Raw genomic sequence first — 27,854 nt, 5'->3', positions numbered from 1 at the left:
CCAAGGTGTTTAGCCTACCGAGGAATCGGCATGTTAGGACTTCGAGGCTTTGCTGGCTTAAATTCTACGAACAAGAATTAATGGGATTCACACACAATAAAAGGTAATGTCGGTAAAAGAGTTATTTACATGGTATGCAATTGTATAGCCGGCGCGACCGCAAGAATCGGCCGCGTTTTGAAATCTGTGAAATATGGAAATCGCTGCGGTTGGTTTCTGGTTTTCCTGAACTCGGCGTTGTATATTAGCCTGGTTTAAAGCAGCTACGTGTATATCGTGGGTCGACAGACCCTGTCGGAAAATCATTTAACGGTTGTAAATCTGCTGCTTTTTTTAATGTTGTGCATCTCAAAAGTTCATGTGATATATTTAGAAGAAGGTCTGATAAAGTGGAAACTAACACGTCAGCTGCTTTGTGATTGAGCAGCCCTGCCGGTATTTTAAAATTTTTTCGCGTCTGTTACTGTTCATCCTCCGTCTACCTTGTCCTTCCGAAATTGAAAGTCCATAAGCCTCAAGATGATATTAGACGCCAAAGTCTACTCTAAATTAAAGCCGATACTTGACACCTACGGTAGCCTGCGTGCAGACGTGTCCTTCGTTGCACTCGGAAAGGGACGTCTGCCATCGCTACTGCCTCGAACCGCTGTTTTTCAATATGTTCTGGTAGCCACAGCAGCGTGAAAAAATCAAATCTTGCGATATAATTTACAACATTTCTTTCTTAAAAGATGTAGGCAAAGAATTTTCTAAACAAATATGTCCAATTTGTGCTCTTCGAAGACCTGATAGTGTTGTCTCCGGCCATTCAACCAAGACGCTGCAGACATAAGCGGTTATTTTTATTTGCTCAGAATTTATTCAAAATGAATATCCTGAGAGCGAGGTTGAACACGAGAAGCGTTGTTGTATTTTTCCGCGTGAAACAAAAGAAATAGATGAAATCGGCTGCACGCAGGCGACGCCCGCAGGATTCTTCTTCTTCGTCAGTTTGGAGACTCTCTATCTCTGCTGACTTTATTTACTAATCAGCGGCGGCGTTTTCGCTCAAGTACAAAATATAAGAAGAATTTTTAAAATCTGTCGTCTTATCATCACAGTCTACGTTTAGTAGGAACTGTTCCTAGGCCGCAAAATAGGGTAAGATTGCCAGTTATATTTTTATAATTCCCACTACTTCCGTACCTGGCGCCGAAAAACGTCTGAAATGAGGAAGACAATATACTCAAAGGTTACCTGTTATGTTTATCTGTAGCCGGGAACAACAGTGTCACCATGGCAGTGTGCATGACATTTGAACAGAGGATAAGACCGAGCCAAAACATATCAAGTTTAGAGATATTAATTTTGCAGGGAAATTTGAACATTGCTGGGTTTAATTTAAAATCAAAATCTAGCAAAAATTTCATCTTTGTTTAAATCCTTAAAAGAAGGAAGAAGAAAAAGAAAATTTACTTTTAATAGCAAAAAACAGACACCGGCCGGCGCGGTGTTTCAGTCGGTAAACAGATTACATTACAGTTTTCTGAGAAATAGTGAATGCACCATTTGTCGTCGCTGACCCTGGATCGATTTTTCTCGGAACAGCTTCCGGTTTTCTAGGAATTCTTGTCTTCTGAGAAGGAACCAAAACGAGCATTTTCTGTGAAAACAGTTGATATATTTGATGAAAAATCCAGTGGATATTAGGGTTGGTTACATATTATGCCGGCATAATTTTAGGCAAAATGCTATAGTTCGACCATGGAGTATGTTATGGGCATTTTTTCACCACATTACGGGGGCCCGTAAGGGACGTTACAATATATTTTTTCTTATCGCGCGATAAGTTGAAATTATTGTGCGATAACTTTGAATTATCGCGATAATCAGTCATTTTATCGCGCGATAATTAGTCAGTTAATCGCGCGATAAATGAGGAAATTGAAAAATTATCCCGCGATTAATGAGAACATTTAAAAATTATCGCGCGGTAATTAGTCTGTTTGAGAAAATGCAAGGGGTGACAGGCCGCTCATCTATACCGGCGTGAAACCTTGTGTAAACCTTTTATATTTTAGCTCAGACTGATTTTAGCTCTAACGAGCATGTCCTTTACGGATTTTCCTTTCTTTTTGGTTCTTTAAAAAATCTGGCGAAGTAACAGTTGGTTTTGTGTAAGATTCCATTTTTTCAGTAAAACTTCTTTTAAAGTAGACACTGAGGGCTGGTACTGTGTCACGAAAGGCCTCTTTGTTGTTATGTTTCAGGAGTGCAGACTCCCTCTCCGTGAACTTTATATCTGATAGAGGGTTTTTTATCATAGTTTGTGGGTAGCCTCTGTCAATCAAGCGTTTTTTGAAATTTGAAATATTTTCCTGAAAAGTAGTTTTTGAGGAGTTTGTTCGTAGGATTCTCAAGGCTTCTCCTTTGACAAATCGTTTTTTAACACTCGGCGGGTGACAAGAGGTGAAATGTGTGTACTGGAAGGTTTCCGTTGTTTTAAAATGTGTCTTTACGTCAAGGATAGATTTTTCCTTGAATCTTGTGCCTTTGTATACAACCGTGTCTAAAAACACAGTCTCAGTGTCAGATATTTCGGCCGTGAATTTGATAGTTGGGTGATGTAAGTTTGCTTGTTCGATGTACGCTTCGCGTTTCGATGTCTGGTTTACTTATGTCCCACAAGGAAAAGATATCGTCAATGTAGCGTTTCCAAACTGTAGGTTTAAAAACGGTTCTGCTTAGAATTGTGGATGAGGTGTTTGAGATTAGGTGTTTGAGATAGCCATTTTCTTGTCATGTCATCAATATGATTTTCACGGTGAAGATCCGCAATTAGGCGCAAGACCTTGCTGTGCGTTTCTTTCACCATGGGTTGGGAGAGAGGTCTGTAGATATGTTTGTCGCCGATTTGTATTTTATCCTCTCTTATTTTGTCAGTTTTGTTCATTACTACTGCGATAAACTGACTAATTATCGCGCCATAATTTTTAAATTTTCTCATTTATCGCGCGATAACTGCTCATTTTATCGCGCGATAAATTTGAATTATCGCGCGATAACTTAAGAAAACAAAAAGATTGCAATGTCCCTTACGGGCCACCGTACCATATAGAAAATAATAGTGATGATAAAAATAAATATTTTCATAACTGTAATAAGAATTTTTTTTCGCTTTCAAGTGCTTTTAGTAAGGCCCGGTTCAGACGCCGGACTTTTCATAAGCCGAACCTAATTCGAATTAAGGCCGACCCAAATTATTTAGACCAGCTAAACTGATTCAGACGCCCATCTTAATTGCAGCTAACCTAAGTGCAAAGAGGTCTTCAAAAGGCGAAAAATGCCCATTTCGGTCACACTGCTTACAAAATACGTTATAATAACTTATGCATTAGGTTCGGTACATGAAAAGTTCGGCGTCTGAATCAAAGCGGTTCAAAAGGCGCAATTCTCGGCCAGGTTAGGCGAAAAGAACGGCAGAGCCGTTCCAAATTGGAACAGGCGTTCCTTAAATTGATTTAGACACCGAACTTTTCATGTACTACTACTTAATTCAATGTGTTAGGTTCGGCTCATGAAAAGTTGGGCGTCTGAACAGGGCCTAAGGATTCAGTATATTTAAAGGCTTGGTTGCTAATTCAAGGCATGTTTCAAGGCGTTAAGGCTAGCTACTTGTCTGTCATTCATGGCTGCCAGTTCAGCTAGGATCAAGCTCTGCTGTCCTGACTGTTGTCTTTCAAAGTTATGAAGTATTTTTTTTGGCTACAGGGATGGAAAAGGGCATCAAATAAAACCAAGACCAGTCAAGGATAATTCTACTTCTCGAGCATAATCTTAGGCATAATGCTGTTGTTTTAAAAGTGATGCTTAAAAGCATAGTGCTCAAATTTTCAAACATGGCAGGCTATCTGTATTCGTACATCGAGTGCTCAAAATGGGGATTTTACCAGCTTCCCTTCTTGAAAGTTGTTGTTAACTGATTCAGTTATAGTCAACTCCCGTTATTGTGGACACCCTCAGGACCGCGATTTATGCCCGTAATAGCGAGAGTCCGTAATAGCAGGGTGGGCGAAAAAAGGTGCTGTTAACATACAATAATATTATAAATAACATTTACTACGTTCGTTAAGGTTTTCTAGAACCTTTTTTTGGTGTTTTTCTAAAGTCAAAGTGAGGTCCTTTCGTTGTCGGTGGTGTACATTTCCCGGCAGTATGTGACTATCTGATCTACTAGAGTGATTTTACCTGACCTCTTGGGCTATTTTCCACTATTTGTTAGCATTTGTTTCAGGGTTCAACTGAGTAAAATCTCTCTAAACATTTCCGATACTTATTCAATAACATCAACCCTATCAAGATTCGGGTTTTTTTTCGGTCAATAAAACAATGGAAAAGTCTAACATGGGATCCTAAGCGCAGTTACTATTTCTACGGAAACTCGGGTAGGAATGGTTCATCCCGGCGCGGTAGAATATTTTGGGACAAAAGGCAATACGGCACGCTTTCGCCAATACGACCGGACTTTTCCGTACCATTCGTTCATTCGGTTCGGTTTTGATTACTAGTGCCAGGCTTTAAGTTAAGAGAAGAGTATTTGTTTTGAACGGTATAACCCAATCCCATTCCTGTTTTTAAAACGGAAAAAAATACTAGACGAGAGTACCACTGTTGACGGAGAATTTTCATAGAAATTAGCGCTCAAATAGTAAGAATGTGCTCCCTGGCCTTGCCCGTGGGAATGATAAGCAAGGCATTGTTATATACCCTGTGGCCATTGAGGATATGTGATCCAGTATATATTCACCTTGGATAACAATGAATAAATCAGTTTTCCCCCTGTTGCCTAAGCGTATTTAGAAGTAAGAGTCATGGTCACCGTGATGAAGTTAGCAATTAACAGGGTCATCAGTTGTAACATGGAGTCAAAGGGAACACTGGCCGTTATTACATAATCTCTACTTGTTTAAAGTGCTGACTGTGAACTTTGTTCTGTCCACCAGATGCTACATTCTTGCGAGCGATTGAGGTTTAATTGCTGAGAACAAGTGAGTAACAATATTTGAAATAATTTAATAATATGTCCCCGAGAGAGCTGTTTAAACCCTTGCAGTATTTTCTTGGTAGGCTTTTCAGACGCTTGGTTTTGATTTCACCCCTTTAAAGGTAACAAAAACGGTTTTACCAGTACATGCCGCAGATACTAATGAGTTCGCTTCACAGTACAATGTATTTCTCTTCAAAGTGGCGGCGCCTTAAATCATTTAACATGGGCAAGGTGAAAATGTGTCGTCCAAACACTTTTATCAAACTGGGTATTAAATCGAGCGCGAAACCTTTTTCATTTTAAACCTCACAATCTCATCTGAAAGAAACTATGAATAATTATTTTATTTGCAGTCGTTCTATTTTAGACTTAAATTCACCCTAACGACATTGGAGTAACGGAAATCTTCGAGTTGGAATAGTGAGAAAAATGCCCTTTTAAGGGGAAGAAATGACAAAACAACGAAAATTCTCGAGTTAGAATAAGGAGATGATGCCCTTTCCGGGAGAGTAATATAACTGGAATAGTGAAAATTTTGGACAAGGTTTGATTGGGTGGTGAATCCTCCGTTTTTCTCTTTTCTCACTGATTTATTCTGTTTGTTCAATTGTGAAACTATCCCCACCTTGTTCCCTTTGAGTTTCTAATAATCTTCCGCTTTTGATGCTTCCGCCTATGCGTGAATCATCGTAAACGGACGTTTTCGCAAACAGCCTAGAACAAATACGGCGTACAACTACGGATAAATTATTAAATATCGGTATCGTGTTATCCTGGGTGCCAGAAAGTTTTTTGTTTCTCTTAGTATCGTGTGAACAGAGGTAATGAATGCGTATATATATGCGTTTGCATTAGGTCTTGCGTGGACGTTGCCTTCAACCCTCTTGCTTGAAGTTTGTGGGCACGTCTGGAGTGACGCAGTCTCGTAAAACGTCTGAGTGCGTCTTTAGTCAGCTATCTTCCACCAATTCCTTGTCTTTCAAGATAAAAAATGAAATATTTTGAATTGTAGTGGAAGAAGATGATGATGGATTTAATCTCATTCAGCCATCGCTGATCCAGCAGTTGAAGACCATCCTAGATCAGTACCCTGACGATGGACAGATATTGAAGGTAACAATTGTGGAAACATTGTAGTGTCTGACAGTAGAGAGGTATTCCTTTTTAATTTCGCCTTTACCGTTTTCTGAGTATCTTCAGAAGTTGTAAAAAAGTAACAAGGACAACATGACGGACTGGAATAGAAGAGGGAAACGAGATGAGATCAGGGCCCGTTTCTCGAAAGTCCCGGTAACTTTTCGAACCCGGAAAGCTGTTTTATGTTTCCCATGGTTGCATTCAAGATCAAGTTTTTTTAAAAAGTGAAACTGTCAGTTAACGAAACAACATTAACTGGTTTGGAACTAGGAACTGGATACTATTCAACAGGTTTTGATTTTTAAATTTGCCTTTTGGGCCCGAAAATTTACCGGGCTTTTCGAGGAGTTGGCCCCTGGGGAGATGAGGTGGCAAGGGATGAGACAACGTGAGATAAGATAAGATAGGCTTAGGTTGGGAATAGAGGATTAAGATAAGAATAGCAAGATGACATGGAAAGATTCTAGCTGAGATGCGACGAAACGCGATGCATGAGATGAAGCGAGGTCAGACGGGATGGGAAGGGATATGCAGTGATTTTCCCAAGAACAGACGAACAGAGGAAGTCTAAACGTTATTGATTTTCATTGACTGCGATTGATTATCAATAGCTGACTGTGAAACAGTAAAAACCCTGGTAGGCATTTGCTTAAACGCTGGTTAAGTGTGGTTGCAAACACAACAACCGCTGCTAGGTCGGTAGAAATTTGTACTTCCTGTTTAGTCAAGGGGTATCACCACTGTCGTTTTAAAGTAAAGGAAGGGGAAGTGGTAGCCTGCGAGCAAGCTCTTTTATTTGGGCAAGCGAAGTGAGCCTCGCGAGAACGCTTGAGCGAGGGGCCGCTTGCTCGCGCATTCTCGCGAGGCTCGCTTCACTCGCCCAAATAGGAGAGCTTGCTTGCAGGCTAGGGAAGTGGTTTCCTTTTTCACGAAGAAGGTGGAACACGGTAACGCATTCAAAGTTTGGAGTGAAAGAGCCGGGCCAGCTTCGGCATCTTCAAGCGGATCTTGTCAGCCCACTTTGGCCACATCGAGTTGATATTTCTGCATAAGTACAGTAAGCCGAGAAGTAAAACAGTCTGTAGAATAATTTAAACAAATCACGCTACAGCTGGGGCTAAATTTAATTACGATTTCCATTCTTATGTTTTTATCCCTGGTCTTATTCGAGGTTCTTTTTATGGATTTATTTCCCGGGGTTTATAGGACTTACAACACATTTTAGTTCTTAATAAAAATTAATAAAATCAATGTAAATCAATGAAAATCAATGAAAATCGATTCGGAAAATCACTCGAGACTGCGGCTTTGATTTTTATTGATTTTCAATATCAATCAATTAACTACTGTTGATTTTTATTGACTATTATTGATGTTATTGATTATTGATTTTGATTGAATCGTATCGTCTGGGATTAATTAATCTGTAAGAGATAAGATGAAATCAGCGAGATGCCATAAGCTAAAGTTAATAGTCCGTATAGAGTATGGGTGAGTGATAGATTATATAGTTTAAGGTGCTTCTGTTTAAATATGCGTGTTTTTAATTAGGAGCTCATCCAAAATGCCGAGGATGCAGGAGCAACTAAAGTAAAATTCCTCCATGACCTACACAACTATGGAACGGAGAAACTGCATAGCGAAGGACTTGCGCAGTTTCAGGTAATCTGCCAATGTTGTCTTAATCTCTCAGAAGGGATGATCTTGTGCTACTTTATAATCTTTCTTGTTTCACTCCTTCTGTAAGAATTATCTTTATTTGGTGGTTTGCTTGATTATTCTTCTCATCGCCCAGAATGCTATTGTCTTTTGCGACATATACTTACAGTGCGCAGTTTCTCAATGTGCGGCGTAATAACTGAATAAATAAGCTTTCGGAGAGCCAGCCAAAGACCGACTATTCTCGTAAAAGAATCGGTAGCTGTCAATCACCGTACTGGTTTAATGCGTAAAGTGTATTAGATCTGACTGCGTGCGACGGCCGGACAAATATTTGTCAAATGGTAAAAGAAATGAGCGGAACACTTACCTCTATTTTATCGTTGCGTTTCAGTTTCGTAAACCGGTCAAAGCAGCTCATATATAAAAGACGCGGTCTTTTACTCGATTGGTTTCCATTGCGTTGGTCGCGGAGTTAAAAATGATAAAGAGTTTTTCTATTTGTAAGGCGAATATTATTCTCTCTTGGTATATGACATTTCATTTTAACATCAACGAGCCGGTTAACATTTAAAATGCTAGCGCCGCGTCTTTCTTAATGCTTGAGGGAACATTGTGTGAGATAATTATTCAAATTTTGATCCGTTTCAATTCATTAATATGCAGGCGGGAGTTCCAAACCAAGTCGCGCGTGTCCTCGGGAAATACGAACGTAAGCGAGCAGGACTACTTCTAGAAATTGACGAAAAGCCAGAACTTTCCAGCAACTTAATCGTACCAAACTTTCAGAGAGTCTTCCTTAATGGTCACATAGCCATATGCTGACGCATGAATAAAGTGACTTGCCGAACAGATATTTAGCCTCAAACGTGACCTCCCATACAAAATACTGACTGAAGTAGCCGATTTTCACAGCGAAAAGGCCAGAACTTCTACAAGGTCTACAGAGTCACCAGCGGTCTTGTATTTTTTATTAAAGTCTCTTCTACAAAATCCATATGCTGACACTAATAATTTTTAAAAAGTGTAAAACGTGAGCCACTCTAAACAGTTTTGGCGGTTTTTTTTTGTTTTGCCTCGGTTCGCTGTGCATCGTTTTAAATTTGGCGCTGGGAGTGCGCTTAAAGTTCCCGGATATGTCGCGTGATTCTGGGCGATGTCCCCTCCCCTTTATCAGTTTTTTAACAGTCCGCCCCTTACCGCAGAATTTATTACCCCAAGTGACAAAATCACAGCTCATTATCGTCTACAAAATGTCTTCCGGCATTACGATCAATAATTAAAAAAGACATCAACCTTAAAAAAACCTGACAGCCGTACTTTTTTGCACATTCCACCTGGTATTGAGTTCTCATTCCATTTAGTGAGCAGTTCCTTGTGGCTGGATATGACTAAATTGTGCGAGAACGAATGCTGTGAGTCAGATCTGAGCACGCCGCCCAAAAGACTGGCAACTCTTAGCCATATCTGTGATATGGGCCCACCCTCCTATTCGGCCATATAAAAGAACTCCTCATGTAAAACGTCGGCCCCCGGCGGTGGTTTTCTACGCATGGCGTTTCATCTACCACGGTCAAACGTCTGAGGCGTTTTCTTGTTTTATTTGCTGGAATTTGATTTACAAGGTATTAGAAATTTGGGCAGAGATGTCTGAAATAGTTCCTTGACGTAACTTTCTTTTCATTTTTCGTAAGGTAATGTCTTGAGCTTCGTTTCGTTGAAAACACTTTCGCTTCGGAAAAATGTTATGCTGACCAAATGGCACCCACCATAAAACAAGGTTCAGTTTTCAAACTCTCAGTAAACTTTCAAAACGTTTGGTAAATTAACAGTGCACTGGTAATATCTCAAACTTTCAACACTGAACAACCTCAGCTTTAAAATATTTTGATTAACTTTTGCGAATTTCTCTCTTTTGATCAGAATGAAGGTGTTTCATATATAATTTTAATTTATTTCCACTAGGGCCCAGCACTCTACGCCTACAACAATGCCGAGTTCACCAAAGAGGACTGGAAAGGTATCAGGATGCTCTGTGACAGTATAAAAGTCAAGGATCCGATGAAAGTTGGTCGGTTTGGTCTCGGTTTCAAATCGGTGTTTCACGTCACAGGTGAGATAACTATTATACCTCAACTGATGATGTTGTAATTAAAGCAGGCAGAAGTGGAATGAATTATTACTTTACTTATGCCAAAGTTCATTACTGTTTATTACTCCATTAGCCAAAGCACTATTCCTTAGTATTAAAAATCGGTCTCAAAGAGGTTATCCTATCGCCCACAAAGGTGACAAGACTCTCTCAGTTTAACGACAATGGCTTTTGGCGCAAACCACCCGAAGGCTTGGCATTTTGGCGGCAAATTGAAAAAAAAATGAGGGGAGGCAGGAGGGGGCAGCATTTTTTACGGCCGATTGAATAAACCTTATCTCGTTTATTTCTTATTCACCTGAAATGGAAAAAATAAGCTTTTTTCTATTCTCACTTGGTGACAAATTTACGACCGTAATCTTCAGTTTTCAATGCTTCTGAATCAATCAACGTTTTGACCAAACATCAAATCAATGGCTAAAGTTCACAACTGTCTGAATTTTTGGACAGAATACCCCGGCGTTAGAACCATTCGTTCTCTGTGTTTAAAATAATATGCTCCTTCGTATGTTTTGGTTTCCCCCACCGTCTTGTAACACCCTGACATCTTTATTCGTAGCATCTAACCTGGACGCAATCCCCGCACTAAGATGTATGGAACGTTGCAGTAGCAACTTTGCAATTTCACGCGTGAAATAAATTCACACCCTCACGACTTAAATTTCGCACCCAAATAAAGAAGTAATTTTTCATCCATGATGTTACACCCTTAACATTCTACTTCACTTTTCTCTTCCTTTTTCATTTCTTAGATCTACCGAGTATATTTAGCGGTTCACAGATAGGTGTTATAGACCCCCACGAGGAGTTCTTTACTGAAGGAAGAAATCGACGAACAGGTCACAGCTGGAAAATAATTAACGATCGTCACGTTATGGAAAAAATACCAGACCAGTTTGCTCCTTACAAAGGAATCTTTGAATGTACAGATGATGTCTTCTCCAGAGGCTGGTACAACGGTACTCTATTTCGCTTTCCACTACGACACCGACCCTCTGAACTTTCTCAGACTCTCTACTCCGCTGAAAAGGTGCACACATTATTTGAAGGATTCATGGCTGACGCACACTTGATCCTCCTTTTCTTGCAACATCTGGAATCTATCGAGCTGTACGTCCGTGGTGAGTACGACGATAAACCAAGAAAAACGTTTCAAGTTCAAATCACAGATGAAAGCCTTCATCTGGTACGAGAAAAGAGGAAGGAGTTTCACAACAAGATCTCCACTGGCAGTCTGTTGCCCCATGCTGTCCAAGTAACCTACCCGATCACGGTTGAGACTGTACACTTTTCTCAAGGCTCAGAAACCACCAGACAGAGTCATTCGTTTCTCGTAACCAACTACTTTTGTGGCGAGGAGATATCGTCTGAATTTCAAACCCTGGCTAAAGATCAAAGCCTCAGTTACTTACCCTTAGTTGGTGTTGCCATGGCATTACCAGCAAGCCTTCGCGAACGTACTCCAAAGATTCAAGGTCACGTGTTTTGTTTCCTACCGTTACCAGTACAAAGGACAAGCCTTACAGGTTTGCCGGTTCATGTGAATGGCTTCTTTGCTTTGAGTCAGAACAGACGTTATATCAAATCTCCAAACGCGGAACAGGAAGATCAGGAGCTAACTGACAAGTCCCTCCTATGGAATAGGTGTCTCTTGGAAGAGGCTCTACCCAGGGCATATGCAGCGATGCTGCTAGAAGCAATCAACGAGAAGAGCTACAATATACAAGAAGAGACCGTTTACAGGTAAGATTTAAATGTCTCCATGAAAGAAGATATTTCAGTTAATGTATGGCGTAAAAGATTACATGATGCAAAGAAATTGGTATTACTGTAGATAGTTCTCCTTATTTGTATGCCTCATTCTCGTTGGAATATAGAATATATTTTTCTTCGATTCCCTCGGCTCTTAGAGTCTAATTTTTGGAATATAAGACCTTTTTTGGCCGCCCATGCAGCGAAATAGACTGGTCTTCTTCAACACGTCCTGAAATTCAGGGTTTGACCAGGTTTGTATCACAGTGATTCGACATTAGCAAAAACGTTTGCTCTCAATATTGACATATGGTTGTAGTTTTTGGTAAAAATGGTGCATCAACTAATTACACTTTCTGAATGCTATATTCTGTAGGGCTTGGCCTAATATCGACGCCATCGACCAGAAATGGAAGAGATTGCAGAATCCCTTACTCGAGATCTTGTGCGCTGCAAATGTCATATACACTAAGGGTAGTGGAGGAAAGTGGCTTAAAGTGGAAGACGCTATCTTAGACAGACTTGATGAACACCAGCCCAAGGAGTTGCTCGTCAGCGTGTTGCTGGAAGCACATCAAAATGTCGCTACCTTGCCTGACTACGTGTTAAAGGCATTTACCGCGGTCCGCAATAAACCAATCGTCAAAGAGATTACTCCCATGTTGGTGAGGCAATTCCTCAAGGAAAGTCCTTCTAGCTACAGGAACCTTGGGCGAATGCAAAAGTTGAACCTTCTAGCGTTCATTCTAAACTGCATAGACGAGAACTTCGCAGACCTAATTGGACTGGAGCTGCTGCCCGTATCCAGTGGTGCCTTCAAATGCTTTGCATCCCCCTCAATTTGTGACGAAGCAGTGTACGTCTGCTCACCCGATCATCCAAGAAAAATGTTTCCTTGTCTAGAACACCAGTTCCTGGATCAAAACCTGGACCAAAATCTTTTGGGAATGATGGAGAAAGTTGCAAAGAAAGGTATGAACGATCCGAAAATGTTGTGAAATTTGTCTACAGCTGTTTCAAAACTTCAGCCAAGATAATCTCAAAGTTATTCTATCGTTCTGGGACTGAACATTATATTTCAAACTGCCCCACTCAGTGCTGTAAGCAATAGTCGTGCTGTTACACTTTCATTTGAACATTATTAAAGAACATAACATATTTTTATCAAATAAAGGGGATAGAAAAAAAACTATAACAACTGACGCATGGCAGTGTTAATCTGTTACCAGAAACTCTATTCTTTTAACATGGATATCGAATTCTCAGAAAAGTGCATTGTTTTCCGGACTCTATGCTAGGTGAGATTATTCGTTGCCTAAGATCTACCAGGGAAAACATCCAATGCTGACGTCATTGCCTGTCAAAAAATAAGTTAGACAGAATCTCGTCGGGCGACCATTCGCGCGATAAACTCGCCCTTATATCTTACATCGCATTTGAAATGTGCACAACTGCGAGGATCATTCTTCATTTGATTTCATGCAAAGCATTGATAAAACGTTTTAAATGTTCTGTGCATGTTACGTGGGGGCGAAAGTAACAACAGATTACTTTTTCTACTGTTTAAATAGGATGTACCCAGCTGAAGTTTGTCTGGCAAGATGACGTGGTTTCCCTTCTCTTAAAATCGTTGCCACCAGAGTGGTCACAAGGTGAAACAGTTTTCTGGTATCATGGATCGGATTCCTGCAACCATCCAGGATTAGAGTGGCTTGAGCTCGTATGGAATTACTTAAGGACGAACTTCGCCACGAACGATGGGCTCCGCGGGTTCTTAGGTCTCCCCTTGATTCCCCATGACATGTCACAAGTACCAATCAGCCTTGTTAGACTTCAACAGCCTTCTAAGATAGTTGTGAAAGGTCTCCACGATGAGTTTCTCGATGAAACGCTGATTCAATCTTTGAAAGATCTTGGCCTTGCTGTCATTCAACAGTGTCCATCTTACCTAACCCTTCACCCTGCTGTCGTCAATGCATTTATTTACCCGCCATCACCACATGGTGTCTTGAAGGCGCTGTCAGCTTGTTCATCGGTTGTAGGATCAAACAAACATTCATTGACAGACGAAGGCAAACGCTCCTTAAGGAAGTTCTTTTCAAAGGAATCGTCGCTAGAACCCCAAGCAAAGCAGCTTCTCCGCAGCCTTCCGTTGTTTGAGACGCTAAACAAATCTTTTGTTTCTGGGGAGCAGGATCTTTGTGCAGCACCACCAGAAGGTTCTTATCCTGTACCTCCTCGTAGGGATCTCATTGACGTCGCACATGATGACTCGAAGAGCTTGGCGCATCTGCTAGACATCAGATGCTTATCACCGACAGAGTTTTTTCTCGATGTTGTATTTCCTGATGTCAGAGGAGGAAATTATTCTAACGGAGAGATCGACAGGATTATGGGATTCGTTATGGGGCGGTTTCAAGTTTACGCTAGTGAAGATGCCCGATTTGAAGAAGCGCTTGCAAATTTGCCATTTGTACCGAGTGAAAGTAGACGGGAAAAAGCTATGGACCTGTTCGATCCCAGGATTGAGTTGTTAAAACGATTGCTGGCCGAAGAAGATGTTTTTCCAGTTGGCGAACAGTATACAAACCCCACAGCCCTCGTGGTTCTAAAGAAACTTGGTATGAAGAGCGACAAACAAATTTGCGCAGAAGATCTGTACCGCAGTGCCAAAAAGATCTCTCAAATGTCAAATTTGGAGAAAGCAAAGCAAAAATCTGAAACCATATTCTCGTATTTAGACAGTTACTCAACGAAGCTTCAACAAACTGTTTCAGGGGTTACGTTGACACAACTTTTGCAAGACGTTCCATGGGTATCCGAAGTGAAAGAGAGGCCCTTCGGTGTTCCTGCTAGCCTTTACTCAGCTGACAAAAGTAGCAAAGCCCCCTTTTATAAGCCCACGGAAGTTACATGTGAAGATAAAGTTAATCTCATCGGAACAGTGAAGCCCATTGTAAGAGTGGATTCTTCAAGGCAATTGGCAAAATGTTTCGGCTGGGATAAGATGCCAGATTCATTGGACGTGGTGCAACATTTGAAAACCGTGGTCACTCACTATACTCCGGACGAAAAGCAATATTACATTTCAATTGTCAAGGACATCTACGCATATCTAAATCAGGTCGCAGATCCTGAAGCTATCAAGGAAGCTTTGCATGGAATTGAAAACTCGAGCTGGATTTGGAATGGAGATGGTTTTTGTTCTCCTGATGTTGTTCTTGCTAAAAGGCCTCCAATTGATCTTACTCCGTACATTTGTTCGCTTCCCTCAGAGGTGACGCAGTTTTCAAACTTTTTTTCAAAGTTTGGAATGAGAGAGCACTGCGATGCTCTGTTTTTTGTACGTGTTCTTCACCTGATGAAACAGAAGTATGAATCTGGACACGAGTATCGAAACACAGAGGTGAAAAGAGATTTGCAGTTATCTGCAGACATCTTGAACGAGATTAAGCCAAAAGATGGAGAACAACTACCTACAGAAATTCAAGAAAAAGTCCTTATTCCAACGCACGTAGAAGGAGATTCCTACCTGAGGCTTGCACCAGTTAATGATTGCATGTACAGTGACCATGAGTGGCTAGAAGATGGAACACCAGCTGAAGAAGAAAGGGATTGCTTTTTCGTGCATCCAAACATCCCACATAGTACTGCGGAACTTTTACAGGTTCGCACGCGTAGAAATCAATTGCTGGAAGCTGATGAGATAGGAGATGAATTTGGTCAGGAGGAAAAGCTCACTCGCAGATTAAACAGACTTTTGGAGGAATACACAGATGGCTTCTCTGTGCCAAAGGAACTAATTCAGAACGCAGACGATGCTGGTGCCACTGAGGTCAGATTTCTTTACGATGAAAGAACTAACGAAGATGCTATGACCTGTCTGATTGACGAAGGAATGAAGGAATGTCAAGGTCCTGCTTTGTGGGTTTACAACGACGCTGAGTTTAGGAATGAGGATTTTGAAAACATTGTTAAACTTAATGGTGGCACCAAAGAACAAGAAAATGAAAAAATTGGAAAGTTTGGTCTTGGCTTTAACACAGTCTATAATCTGACGGACGTTCCTATGTTTCTTAGCAGAAACTATTTTGTAATTTTTGATCCCAACACCTTTTATCTTGGAAAAGCCATCAGAAAAAAAAACAAGCCAGGAATAAAAATAGACGTCAACAAGAACCCAGAGAAAAAGCGAAAGTTTAGGAACCAATTTAAACCTTTCAATGGCATCTTTGGTTGCGATCTTCACCTGAACAAACCTGACAACTCATTCCCAGGAACCCTTTTTCGATTCCCTTTGAGAACCAAGGAACAAGCCATAAGAAGTGAGATTAAAGCCGTTCATTACGACAATGACCAAATGCGAGAGCTATTAGATATTTTCGTGCGTGGAGCCAAACATTTGCTCTTATTTACGCAAAATGTCTGTCAGCTAAGTATATTCCATCTGCCTAGAGAATCAACGGAAGAGACACAACCTAAGCTGATGTTTCAGGTTACCAAGTCATTATCAAAAATAGGAATCATTAGAGAGTTGACCGTACCCCTCGTCCTCTCACGACATTTAAGGAATGTCAGTACGGATGTTCTGCACCTCATAAAACAGTGCAACGTTCTACGAGCATCATCAGAAGTTGCAAAGCACGCTGGGGGTGTCAAGGAAATCAATGACAGTTTACTGAAGTCAGCCTATACAGTCGACATAACAAGCAACGTTGCCGAATGTGGACGCTCCTTTTTCGAGGACAAAAGCGAAATAAAAAGTGTATCTGAAGTTTGGTTTGTTGCATCGTCAATGGGCCGAGGCCAAGCATTTAAATTTTCAGTGAATGATAAAAGCCTTCTTCCCGCAGCTGCAGTGGCTGTGCAGTTGATACCTCAAGAAAGAGAGATGTTTCTACCAGAACCTGTTGGCGGTATAGCTGCTGGAGGTAAACCGCATCACAATGGAACAGTGTTTTGCTACCTTCCACTTCCAATTCACAGTGGTCTACCTGTGCATATAAATGGAGCATTCGCAGTAGACTCGAGCAGACGCCATTTGAAGGAGAAGACCGAGGATGACAAAACCTGCGTTGGGGTTGAGTGGAACAATGTTCTTTTGAAGGATTGCGTTTGTGCGGCCTATCTAGACCTTCTGGAAGACATGAAGGCAGCTGCCACTATGTACTCTTTTCACTCTTTGTGGCCTAGGGAGCATGACGTAGAACGATGTTGTGAGCCACTTGCCCGTTCATTCTATGAAAAAGTTGCCTGTGGAGGTTTTTGCCTTTTTTCAGATGGAAAAAGATGGGTGGACATCAACCAAGTGGTCTTTCTGGAGCCAAACTTTCGTCATGATCAACGTGTTGGAGACATATCGCTTACACTTCTACAGATGCTGGTCAACGAAGATAAAGTAGTCATTGACCTTCCAGTGGATGTGTTCAAATCATTCGTGAAGTACGGTCTCGAGGAAAAGATCCAGGCTAAAACCTTCGACAAGAGTAGGTTTTTCACTGAACTGTTTTTCCCAAACATTCATTCTGTGCCGACCGAAATGCGTGACGAATTGATCTTGTTTGCACTGGATGATTCACAGGGAGAATTTGATGAATCGATTAAAGCCTATGCCTGTATTCCAGTTTCACCCACTGGTACAACTCTTAAACGCCCTTCCGAGCTTGTTAACCCAAAGAAGGCAGCAGCTTCGCTTTTTCTTGAAAGAGATGAAAGGTTTCCGTTAGGGACTACCAAAACCTTTCTCGATTGTGTACGACTTGCTAAACTTGAACAGCTTGGAATGGTGGGAGATGACCCCCCTTGGGTTTTATTTGAAGAAAGAGCAGACAGTGTCAGTATCTTAAACGAAGAAAGTAGTAAAGAAGCTCTAGAGCGCGCCAAAGCTTTGACAAATCTCTTAGAAAGAAAGCTTTACCTTGGCACTAAAGACAAAGTCCCAGAAGAAATCCATAAAAATCTTTTGCAAATCAAATTTCTTCCAGCTGCCACAAAACCAGAGGGCTTTCCTCTTTTCTGGAAAGGAGGCAATTTGCGCCCGGAGAAAGGAGCACAATTGGTGTCAGCTAAGGAAGGTTATCTTCAAAGCATGAAGTATCTTGTCTGCTGTTCTGAACCAATTGCAGACCTCTATGTTCCTTCAAACGTTGAAAAGTTCTTAAAGTTGGACAAAAATGTCACTCTTCAGCACATAGTTACCCAACTCGACTTCGCCTCGAGAACAGACTTCAGTTTGAATTCGGACCAATTTGAAACAGTGAAAGTAGTCTGTTTAGAAGCTTACAAGAACCTGCAAGCAGCCTTAAATAAGGAACAAATCGACGAAAATCAAGTGAAAACTATTTTTCAAGATAAAAAGTTCATTCTTGTCGGACGAGAATTTGTTGATACAAAACATGTTGCTTTCGAATTACCCGTCGACTGCTGTCCGTACCTCTATAAGTTACGTGACGACCTCGCAAAACCATTTGGTAGCTTGATGAAGAGCGCTGGGGTGAAAGAGTTCTATGAGGCCAGCGACTTCGTCACTTGTTTGGAAGAAATGAAAAGACAGTTTGAAGACTCAGCACTAAAGGGGAAAAATCTTCAAGTTGCCGTTCATCTGGCTAGTCAACTGGGTGAGTGCCTCACAGATTGTGTTGTAGATGATGGCAAGCAACAAACGATTTATGTTCCTGACTCTCAAGGTATAATGCAACCTGCGAGTAAACTTTGTATTCAAGACTGTCTCTGGATTTCTGATGAAACTGATGTGTGCTATGCGAACAGCATGATTCCCCATCCCATATGCCTTACATTGGGGGTAAAAACACGCCGAGCAGAAGCATTAAGCCGCTTTGCATTTGGAATTCCGTTTGGACAAAAGGAAAAGCTGACAAATCGATTGCAGCGCCTACTTCAAGCCTATCCATGTGAAAAAGAAATTTTGAAAGAACTTCTTCAGAATGCTGATGATGCAGAGGCAACAGAGATCTGTTTTATTAAAGACCCAAGACAACATCCAGATGAACGTGTTTTTGAGGACTCATGGAAACCACTTCAGGGTCCTGCATTATGCGTGTACAATAACAAACCATTCACTGAAGCGGATATCAAAGGAATACAGAATCTCGGGGAAGGAAGCAAAGGCGATGACCCCAACAAAACGGGACAGTACGGCGTGGGTTTCAACGCTGTTTACCACTTGACTGACGTCCCTACATTTGCCTCAAGTGGTGACGAGATTGGAGATGTTTTGTGTGCTTTTGATCCAAATTGCACTTACGTACCAGAAGCGAATCAATGGGAACCAGGAAGAATGTTCAAGGAAACAACAAAGCTGAGAGGCAACTTCCCAGATGTTTTTTCCTGCTATAATGACGATCATTTTCCCTTACGAGACTCTACTATGTTTCGGTTTCCACTAAGAACTGAGGAGATGGCAAGCCGTTCTAAAATATCTGACCGTCCTGTAACACTTGAAAAATTGACAGAAATGATGGAATCATTAAAAGGAGAGCTTTTTGAAGTTCTCTTATTTGTTAACAATGTTAGAAAGATCACCTTGTGCGACATCGACGAAAATGGACAAGTGGTGAATTCGTACTTTGTCAAAGCTGAAATATCCGAGGAGGATTCACTGGTAAGACAGTCTTTTTCTGCTTACGTGAAAGATATTGGAAAGTCAATGAAGCAAAGTGGCAACGAGTCAACTATAGAAGCCACAGTAAAAACGTGCTCCTATGTTCTTAACCTAGAGGATAGTAGCGGCAACAAGGAAAGGTGGCTAATTGTTCAGCAGATCGGTTTTGAAAGCAAAGTAAATGACAGCATCATCGATGCTTACCAAAAGCATGATCTTGGCATGCTTCCTCGAGGTGGTGTAGCTTGCTTGTTGGAACGCTCATCCGTTGAAAATGAGCCAGTGGAAAGAAAGAAGAAGGTGTACTGCTTTCTTCCGCTTCCTATCGAAACGGATCTTCCAGTGCATATTAATGGTCACTTTGCATTAGACCACGAGGCGAGAACAAACTTCTGGAGAAATGAAAGTGGCGGCTACAAACGTGACTGGAACAATGTCTTGATGAGTGATGTCATAGCTTCATGTTATCTCACACTTCTCGACAAAGTGAGGAGCTTTTATCACCTGCCAGTTACGCATACCTCCCAAGAAGTTACCCTCAGCTGTAGTAAAGAGTGGTTGGCCGCTAATGTAGACATCTTTGAGAGGCTGTTTCCCTCTATGGCTCAAGCCAATCCATATCTGACCACTTTGGTTAAATCTGTCTACCAGGACATGGACCGCAAGTGTTTACGATTTCTTCCAGTATTGCGTGACGACACTTCAGAGGACTCTACTCCCACATGTCAGCTCGCCTGGCTTCCCCTAACCGGGCATGGGAAGGACAAAGCGTTCTTTAACTGTCTCGGGGTAAACGATTGTTTCAGTCCTTTTCAAACACGAAGATTCAGTGCGAAGGAAGTAGAGCGTTTATACAAGGAAAGGGCTTCATTCCAAGAAATTCTGCTTCAAACTGGGTTTAATTTGGTGGCGTTTTCTTTGTCAGTATTCAGAGAGGCGCAAGAATCAGGTGTGCACCCTTTTTGTGTTTCCCCTTCTGATGTAATAGAGTTTTACAAGTCCTTCAGTGGTGAGATACCTCTGTGCAAAGTTGGATCACTATATGTTGATGTCAGGGATACGCCATTCAAGAATGTTGAAACTGTGACAACAATACTTACCTATTGTAAAGACAGCGAAAAGTTTCTGGAAAAGCTATCTGGCCTTCCACTACTTGTCACACAAGATAATCATCTGCACGCCTTTAGCACTATTGATCCCAAGTTCCTTTCCTGTCATCATGGGATCCTTCCACGGTGTAAAGAAATGTTTGTCCATGACCATGTTAGGATAAATATCTTTGGTAAAGCGGAGAGTCTAAAAGCATCAGTTTTTAAACGTTTCGATGTTAACAGCTTCGCAGCCAACTTGCATCGAACGCTACCACAAGGGTATATTAACAGTGGGAAATACGTAGAATGGAACCCGAATCAAGCCGTAGAGCCAAATTTTGCCTGGGTTAACAGAGTGTGGAATTTCCTAGCCGAAGCGATAGAGGATGCCTTCAGTGAGTGGAAAAGAAAGCAAAAAGAGATTTCCAGAAACAACCAAGCAGTTAACGAGAGCGTGGTGTTACAGCCACTCAGTAAAGAGGAAGAAACCCGCATCATTCGAACAGTACTCGAACCTTTGGCCCAATGGTGCATTCTCCCATGCACAGAAACGGCAAACAGTCCAAGAGAAGTAAGTCCTTCTGGAGTGCAAATGAAACACTACTTGCTACCCTTGAGTCTGTCTGAATCTGTAATTCATTTACCGTCCTATGATGCCACAAATAGGGAACTTGTGGAAATATTACGGTTGGTTAGTTTGCCTGAACTTAATGGGCGTGTTTTGCTATCAACAAATGCTTCATATACACAACCAAGTTCCTTCCGATATGCTTGTCGGTTGGTGGCCTCGATTAATTCTCCAAAACTAATCCTGAAAGCACTGAACGCGAAGATGACTAGAAACTCGCACTCTCTTCATGGAAAGTTGAAAGCATCTAAATGTCGCACCATTTTGGGGTATTTTAGCAAAAATGTGAAAGACCTGTCAGAAGGAGATAAGAGACCCTTAAAAAGACTTCCCTTTTACGAGGCCATACATGGTGGACTCTTGAGCATAGATGACAACAGCGTCTGTGTAGTTCCTGTTGACGTTCCAGGTAAAGGAATGGAAGTTTTAGAAAGCGCAAGTGATGTCGTGTTTCTGAAGTGGTGGTATGGCCTTTCTGAGTTGCAAAACTTTCTGGAATTTGAATCCACCTCATCGTTTGATATGTATTGCAACTTCATTTTGAAGTTCTTTCATTTCTTCTCCAGTGAAGCAAGGCTAGTTCATCTTGAGCACATCCGTGACAGAATTTTGACCCAAATATCTGCTGAGGAGGATGAAAAGCAGCGACTGTTGTATTGTCTAAAAACTACAAATATCATTCCTTCTAGCGACGGTGCCTTGGTGAAGGCAAACTGTTATTATGATCCAGAGAACGAGGTGTTCAAAGCTTTGCTTTCAGATGACATGTTTCCGCCAGAACCCTTTAACAGTGAGGAATGGTTGCCGTTTTTGAAACGTATCGGATTGATTTACGAAATTTCTCAAGATCTCTTCAAGATGTTTGCCCTGAAAATCGCAAACGAAGCCGTTACGCAGCCCGCAGAGAATACTGAGTTGAAGTCAAAAGTCCTTGTTGCACACCTCTTCAAGAGGAACAATGTTGTAGAAGAAGGCCTTCTTCAAGCTATCTGTGATATTAAGTTTGTCCCTTCAGACCCCGTCAAGCCAAACCTTCGAGCAATATATCGACCGTACGGTGAACGAAATGACGGTAAGCCAACTTATATTTCTTTCCGCGGTTCTGTTGTAGAAAAGCATGCCAAAATAGTTTGGACTACGGCTTCTCTTCTTCCTCAATGGGCAAATCCGAGGGAATATCAGTATCTGATGCATGCACTTCATTGGAGCAATATGGATCACTACTGCTGCGCAGCAATGGAAGAGCTAGGAATTCTGGCAGAACCAACTGTAAAGCTTGTTACATCGCACTGCCAAATTGTGTCGATCCACTTGGAAAAAGAAAATGAGAGGGAGGACCTGACTCCGGATCAGATGACGACAAGAATTTCAGTCATGATGAAAATCTACAGATTCTTGAAAGCTAAGGCTACCTCGTCTTCTTTTGCAAAAGACCAACTGAGACAAACACCATGTATTTTAGTTGAAGAAGGCAGGCGTCTCGTAAGAGTTGACCAAATAGTTATTGAACTAGTCAAGGAATTTGAGATTCAGCCATACCTCTATAGGGTACCAGCGGAGCTTGTTCAGTTTAAGGACTTGTTTGAGTATTTGGGCTGTGCTTCTGTAGTGAATGTATCTCATTTCGCTATGGTGTTAGATATGCTTAAACAGAAATGTAAGGAGAAACAACTAGATCCCAATGAGAAAATGTGCGCTTTAACAGCTGAAAGAGGTATTTTTGAAGCACTTCAAGATCATTCGAACGATGGCCAAAATTTGTCCTCACTTTACCTGCCAGCCACACGTCGATTTATTGACAAAGACGATGGCCTTTCACCACCTGTCGTGTTGCAAAAATCAGCGGACCTTCTCTTTGATGATGCCCCGTTTTACCATGAACGCATTAAAGGGTTTGATCAGCTCTTCCTGGTGGACCTTTCAAAGGCCAAGGTGCGGTGTAAAAAGGGTTCCAATAACAAGGATCTAATCATGCTCCTTCCCCAGGCCCTACGTCCTCAAATTTTGTCCACCGTCGTCATAGAGAAATTCACTGATTCTTTTGACAAGGGCGATAGATTTGATCTTGGCGCAGCCGTTTCGCTAAAAAGGTCACTTCATTCACCGCAATTCTGTCGTGGTATTATCAGACTTATTCGTCACGCAAGCCGCGAATACGAAGAAAAGGTAGATGAGAGTGTCGTTGCCACTATCAAAAACCGATTGCAAAGTATCGAGATTCATGGAATGAGTAAAATTGTTACTCAGCTACTCTACAAAGGAATCAAAATTCCAGGAAGCGAGATGGAAAAGCCATACTTTGTGGAGAAGGTTAGCAGGTCCAGTGAAGAGATTTGGAATGTATATGTCAATGCTGTTGACGATGGACAGCAAACGTCATCGGCAATAGCTCTGAATTTAGCCAAGGTGATATCAGAAGAATGTAAGGGACTCTTGAGGGACGCCGCTATGTTCATTCCTCCGATGTTGCAAAGTCAACCAGAGCAGATTTCCTCTTTTCTGGACATGATGAAGATACACCAAGATGATTCTTATGATGGGGAGGAAGGAGAGATCTTACCACCACCAGGTAGTTTTATTCCAATTGCCGAACAACACCTTCTCAATGCAGCCTTTTCATATTTTAAACCTGGTGAATACGTTGGATACGAAGTAGACGATCCAAGTCTAAAACTTGAAGATGGAGATGCAACTTACATTTATGCTGTAATAATCGAGGAAGTTTCAAATCTCGACACTAGTCTCATTACAAAGTCTTACAAGATCAACGTTGGAAACGACAAACCACCAAAAGTTGTCCCAGCAACTGAGTTGTACAAATTTTACCGTTTTCAAGAGATAGCACCCGCTGCACTCGTTTCATCAGGTCATCAAGGGACAAATATAGATTGCAAACATGAAGTATTTCAAGAGATCACCAAAACACTAGAAGAGGCTTGGGGGCTTTCAGAAGACAGAAGAAGACAAGTTGTCAAGCGACTATTTCTATTATGGCACCCGGACAAAAACCCAGGAAATGAGGAATTCTCTACCGAGGTTTTCCAGCACATAAAGAACGAAATTGAACGTTTGGAGAGGGAAGGTTGGGGTAGACGTGAGCGCGAAAGGAGCGAGAGTTACCATTACGGTGGTGGTTCATATGGTGCCTACTTTGGTTTTTGGGGGACGCGTGCAAGAGAGTACCGTTCTCGCCGCCGAGAGTACCAAGAAACATACTATCGACATTATGGAACATGGGGACACAGAACGCGAACCTGGGAGGTTCCTCCTAGCTTCTGTGAAACGAATCCCCAACCAGGACAGGCGAGGCGCTGGTTTAGACAGGCCGAAGCTGACCTTAACGCCGTTGCGAACGACGTTCATACTGGTACTGCTTCTTACGAATGGGCATGCTTTAAGTGCCATCAGGTATGAGTTGAAGTATTTATTATGTGATTTTGTTAGCAATAAAAGTCTATTTCTTTCATGTTTCCCTTTTCAATGTTATCGTGGAGGGCTGATTGTTATGTGATTACAGGCCGCAGAAAAAGCGCTGAAGGCTGCACAGTACGCGACAGATGCCTTTAAGACCAACGTTCATAACCTCGTCCAGAACTCCTTGATACTAGACGACTCTCGACTGGTAACTGTTTCAAGCCAGCTCGAGGGATGTGTAGGTGATTCAACGCGCATGCGCTACCCTGATCGACTGGACTATCCAAAAATTCCAAACGATGTTTACACAGAAGAAGACGCCCATCAGGCATTGGAGGCAGCGACGGAGATTCTACAAATTGTTAGGAGCAGAGTGTCGTAAGGTAATCGTCAGTTAACCAAGCTAATGTTTGAAGTAATCATTGAGCTGCTGAAAAACAACAGATATCACATTCTGTGAAAACGTTACATATGAGCTAGTTTAGTAGGATAAGCTATTTCTTTTAAGAAGGGTTTTAGAGCTTTTTAGCTGTTGTTCCTAAACGGAGTAGGGACTTCCAAGACTTAAACGTCTGTTGAATGACTCTCACAATCCACCAGCTATATTATGGACACTGATTTGCGTGTAAGAAAATAAATCCTCTTTGTTTGTTTTACATCAGGATTGATTTCGTCCAACATTGTCTTCACAATGGAGACGATCAGCAGGAGCAAGCTTGACAAGATGCGTTACAGACGTCTTACAGGAAAAGAGCCATAACAAGATGTCAATCTATATGCTTTTTACGTTAACATTTTAGTAACAGCTAAGGTTAATTAGACATTAAATGCAAGATGTTATGTATTGGTCCTTAGAGCAATATCTTGCGTATAGTGATTAGTTGATATCATGATGATGGGACACTGAAAATAACCACTAACCTTTCATTGCGTATAACCCAAATGAAGCTGTTTTCGCACTCATTTTATCCCGAGAAGGGTTTATTGGTAGCTTATTGTAGAAGGTAGGGGATTGTTTAACGATTCTTATTGTACCTAAATTAAGAACAGTACTCTTCAGGTATCCGTCAAGTTTTTAGTGACGTCTAATTGATGGTCGTTTAACGTGTTGCCAAGTTAACTAGCAAGTAAAATTCATTAGAACCTTTGTTGCAGTGTCTTGAATGCTGCCCAAAAAAAGATTTCAAGGAAAACTACTTGGAGACAACTTTCATTAATATGTGCAAAAGAGCTCTTTTGGATACCTTTGTTTTTTCTTTGAGATTTCTTTCCGTCTAATAGTGTAGCTTCTACTGAAAGCGGTTGATGTAAAGTTGCGTTGACGTATAATTAGGGGACTTCAAAAGACTTTTCTCGACCTCATCAGTACCTTCAAAATTTAGCTCCGGTTGACCGTTACATGAGTAATTATCTAAGAATCTAAGAAAGCAGACGAATTAGTTTTCTGTAATTTCCATCATAAATGTGGACACTGTTGTTTAGGTATTGTGTTGTCGAACATCCGATTTACCGATGTACTCTTACCAAGCGATCAACATAAGTTTATGTCGGAGCTAAGTAAAATAGCAAGTAGTGTATGTTCAGGAGTGACGTTTTAATAAAAATTCCACGGTTGCTATTTTCCAGTTCAACTGTTGCTTTGGGTTTTCCCCAGGGAGAAAATAAAATTTTTTAAACAAGCTTATGCCAGTATCAAGAAGTGTAAAGTTCTTGAGTCAAGATTTAATAAATTTCCACAGTTGCTTCTTTTCCAATCTCCTAACACTTAATAGGGCTTTCGATCCCAAGGGGCAAAAAAACTGTAGGAATTATCCAACGACGTGTCCGCCATAGGCGGGTGTCTGTAAAGCGGGGTTTAACTGTATTTTCTTTTCGGGTAACAGCCAAATGCAAGGCAAATAGCCAACGCGCACGGTACCCAAGTACAAGACTAAATATTGGACTTGCTCATTCTACATAAATGACCTCTACTGAGATTTAAAAGTTTAAAATAGGTCTATTTGGCATTTTGTCAGTAATTGCAGTAAGGCAGTTATAAACAGGCTTAATACTCAAGAAGAAGAAGATCGAATCATTAAAATAGCTACCTATTTCTAAAAACAAGCATTTTGTCAAATTTCGAGAAAAGCTGGAAAGCTGCAACAATTAAATGTTTTCCATTTTTGTTCAAGAAGAGCTATCGTCAAAACTACAAAACACCAATAATTCGAACGAGAGCACACTTGAAACTGTTCAAGATTCGTCTGATACACACATAACCTACGATTGGCACTCTTATTTTCCCATTTGCCATCTCTGTTCTTTCCGATCTGGAATAATAGAAGTATAATACGCCCAAAGACGGAACATCATCCAGTAAGTAGAGAGCTTTACCAAACGACAACGACGGCGCGGGAGCGTAAAATTGTGTCTTCTTCAAATATTTCTTTGACCTCCGCGGAACGACCACGATGAGAATGTAACTTCTTAATTCTATGGTGAACACACTATTTCGAATTTTCAATTATCGTTTTGAACTTGGATAGAGTCCAAAATCATTCAGCTCCAAGAAAATTGGACTACGATTAACCTATTGAGCAAGGCGAAGTTTGAACACGAAAGGAATTTGAAAAGAAATAATTATAATGTTTAGTGACGTTTTCACTGCCATCGTCGCCATAGTTGCTTTAAGCTCCCTTCCGACTGGCCTTGAAGCCTTACATGTGTTACACCTAAGAGACTGTTACTCCTGACATATCAACTACCCGCTATGTAAATGTGTACAATACTTTGTCCACTTCGCCATGTAAGACTACATTTTTAAAACATGAGTGAAGTAGGGAGTTATGGGTATGAAAAGCAGCGGATTACCTCGGAAATGACAGAAAATGTGTGCGAGGCGCTCACTTTAATACTCAGGAGTCGACGCGTTGCCCAGATTCTGGCCTGGGTACTTGAAATTAAGCGTGTGTGTTCACACTTGTTCTCGGGGAGTACCTTTTAAGAGCACCAAGTGTGAACGCTGTCTTATAAGACGCAAGCATAAACTTAAGCGACCTAAGCAGCCACAGTAGCATACTCACTATTCTAGACCATACCATGTCCAGACGAATCCATTAAGTTAAACGCATACAAACTTACACGTTTAAGGCTGTCCACACGAGAATAATATTCAGCTCTGCGTACGAGCCTGTGTACGAACCTGTACTAATGATGATCGTTTCCATCATTGACGTGTGAACAAAACGTGTAATCTTGAATGCGTTAAAAAAATTTAAAATAATTGACTCGTGTGGACTGACTTATGGAGCAATGGTGGTGTAGATTTACGTGAGAGCACTTTTCTAACAAATGGCTCGAGTTCAGTCCCGACGGCGACGCCACTTGTGTGTTGG

General features: G+C 41.3%; 1 protein-coding gene across 1 annotated transcript; it reads left to right on the top strand.

The window, feature by feature from the left end:
- On the top strand, nt 1–26,100 carry LOC140930909 (sacsin-like). Its single transcript, XM_073380629.1, has 10 exons — nt 1–103; nt 4,983–5,027; nt 6,039–6,139; nt 7,715–7,825; nt 9,788–9,935; nt 10,727–11,717; nt 12,103–12,698; nt 13,298–24,474; nt 24,584–24,863; nt 25,143–26,100. Coding segments are annotated over exons 2-9 (13,404 nt in total). The 5' UTR covers nt 1–103; nt 4,983–5,026; the 3' UTR covers nt 24,863; nt 25,143–26,100.
- Nucleotides 26,101–27,854: the final 1,754 nt, after the last annotated feature.

This window comes from Porites lutea, chromosome 3 (assembly GCF_958299795.1).
Source record: "Porites lutea chromosome 3, jaPorLute2.1, whole genome shotgun sequence".
NCBI lineage: Eukaryota > Metazoa > Cnidaria > Anthozoa > Scleractinia > Poritidae > Porites > Porites lutea.
The sequence above is the reverse complement of the archived record's forward strand: the minus strand, read 5'-3'. Positions and strand labels throughout refer to the sequence as shown.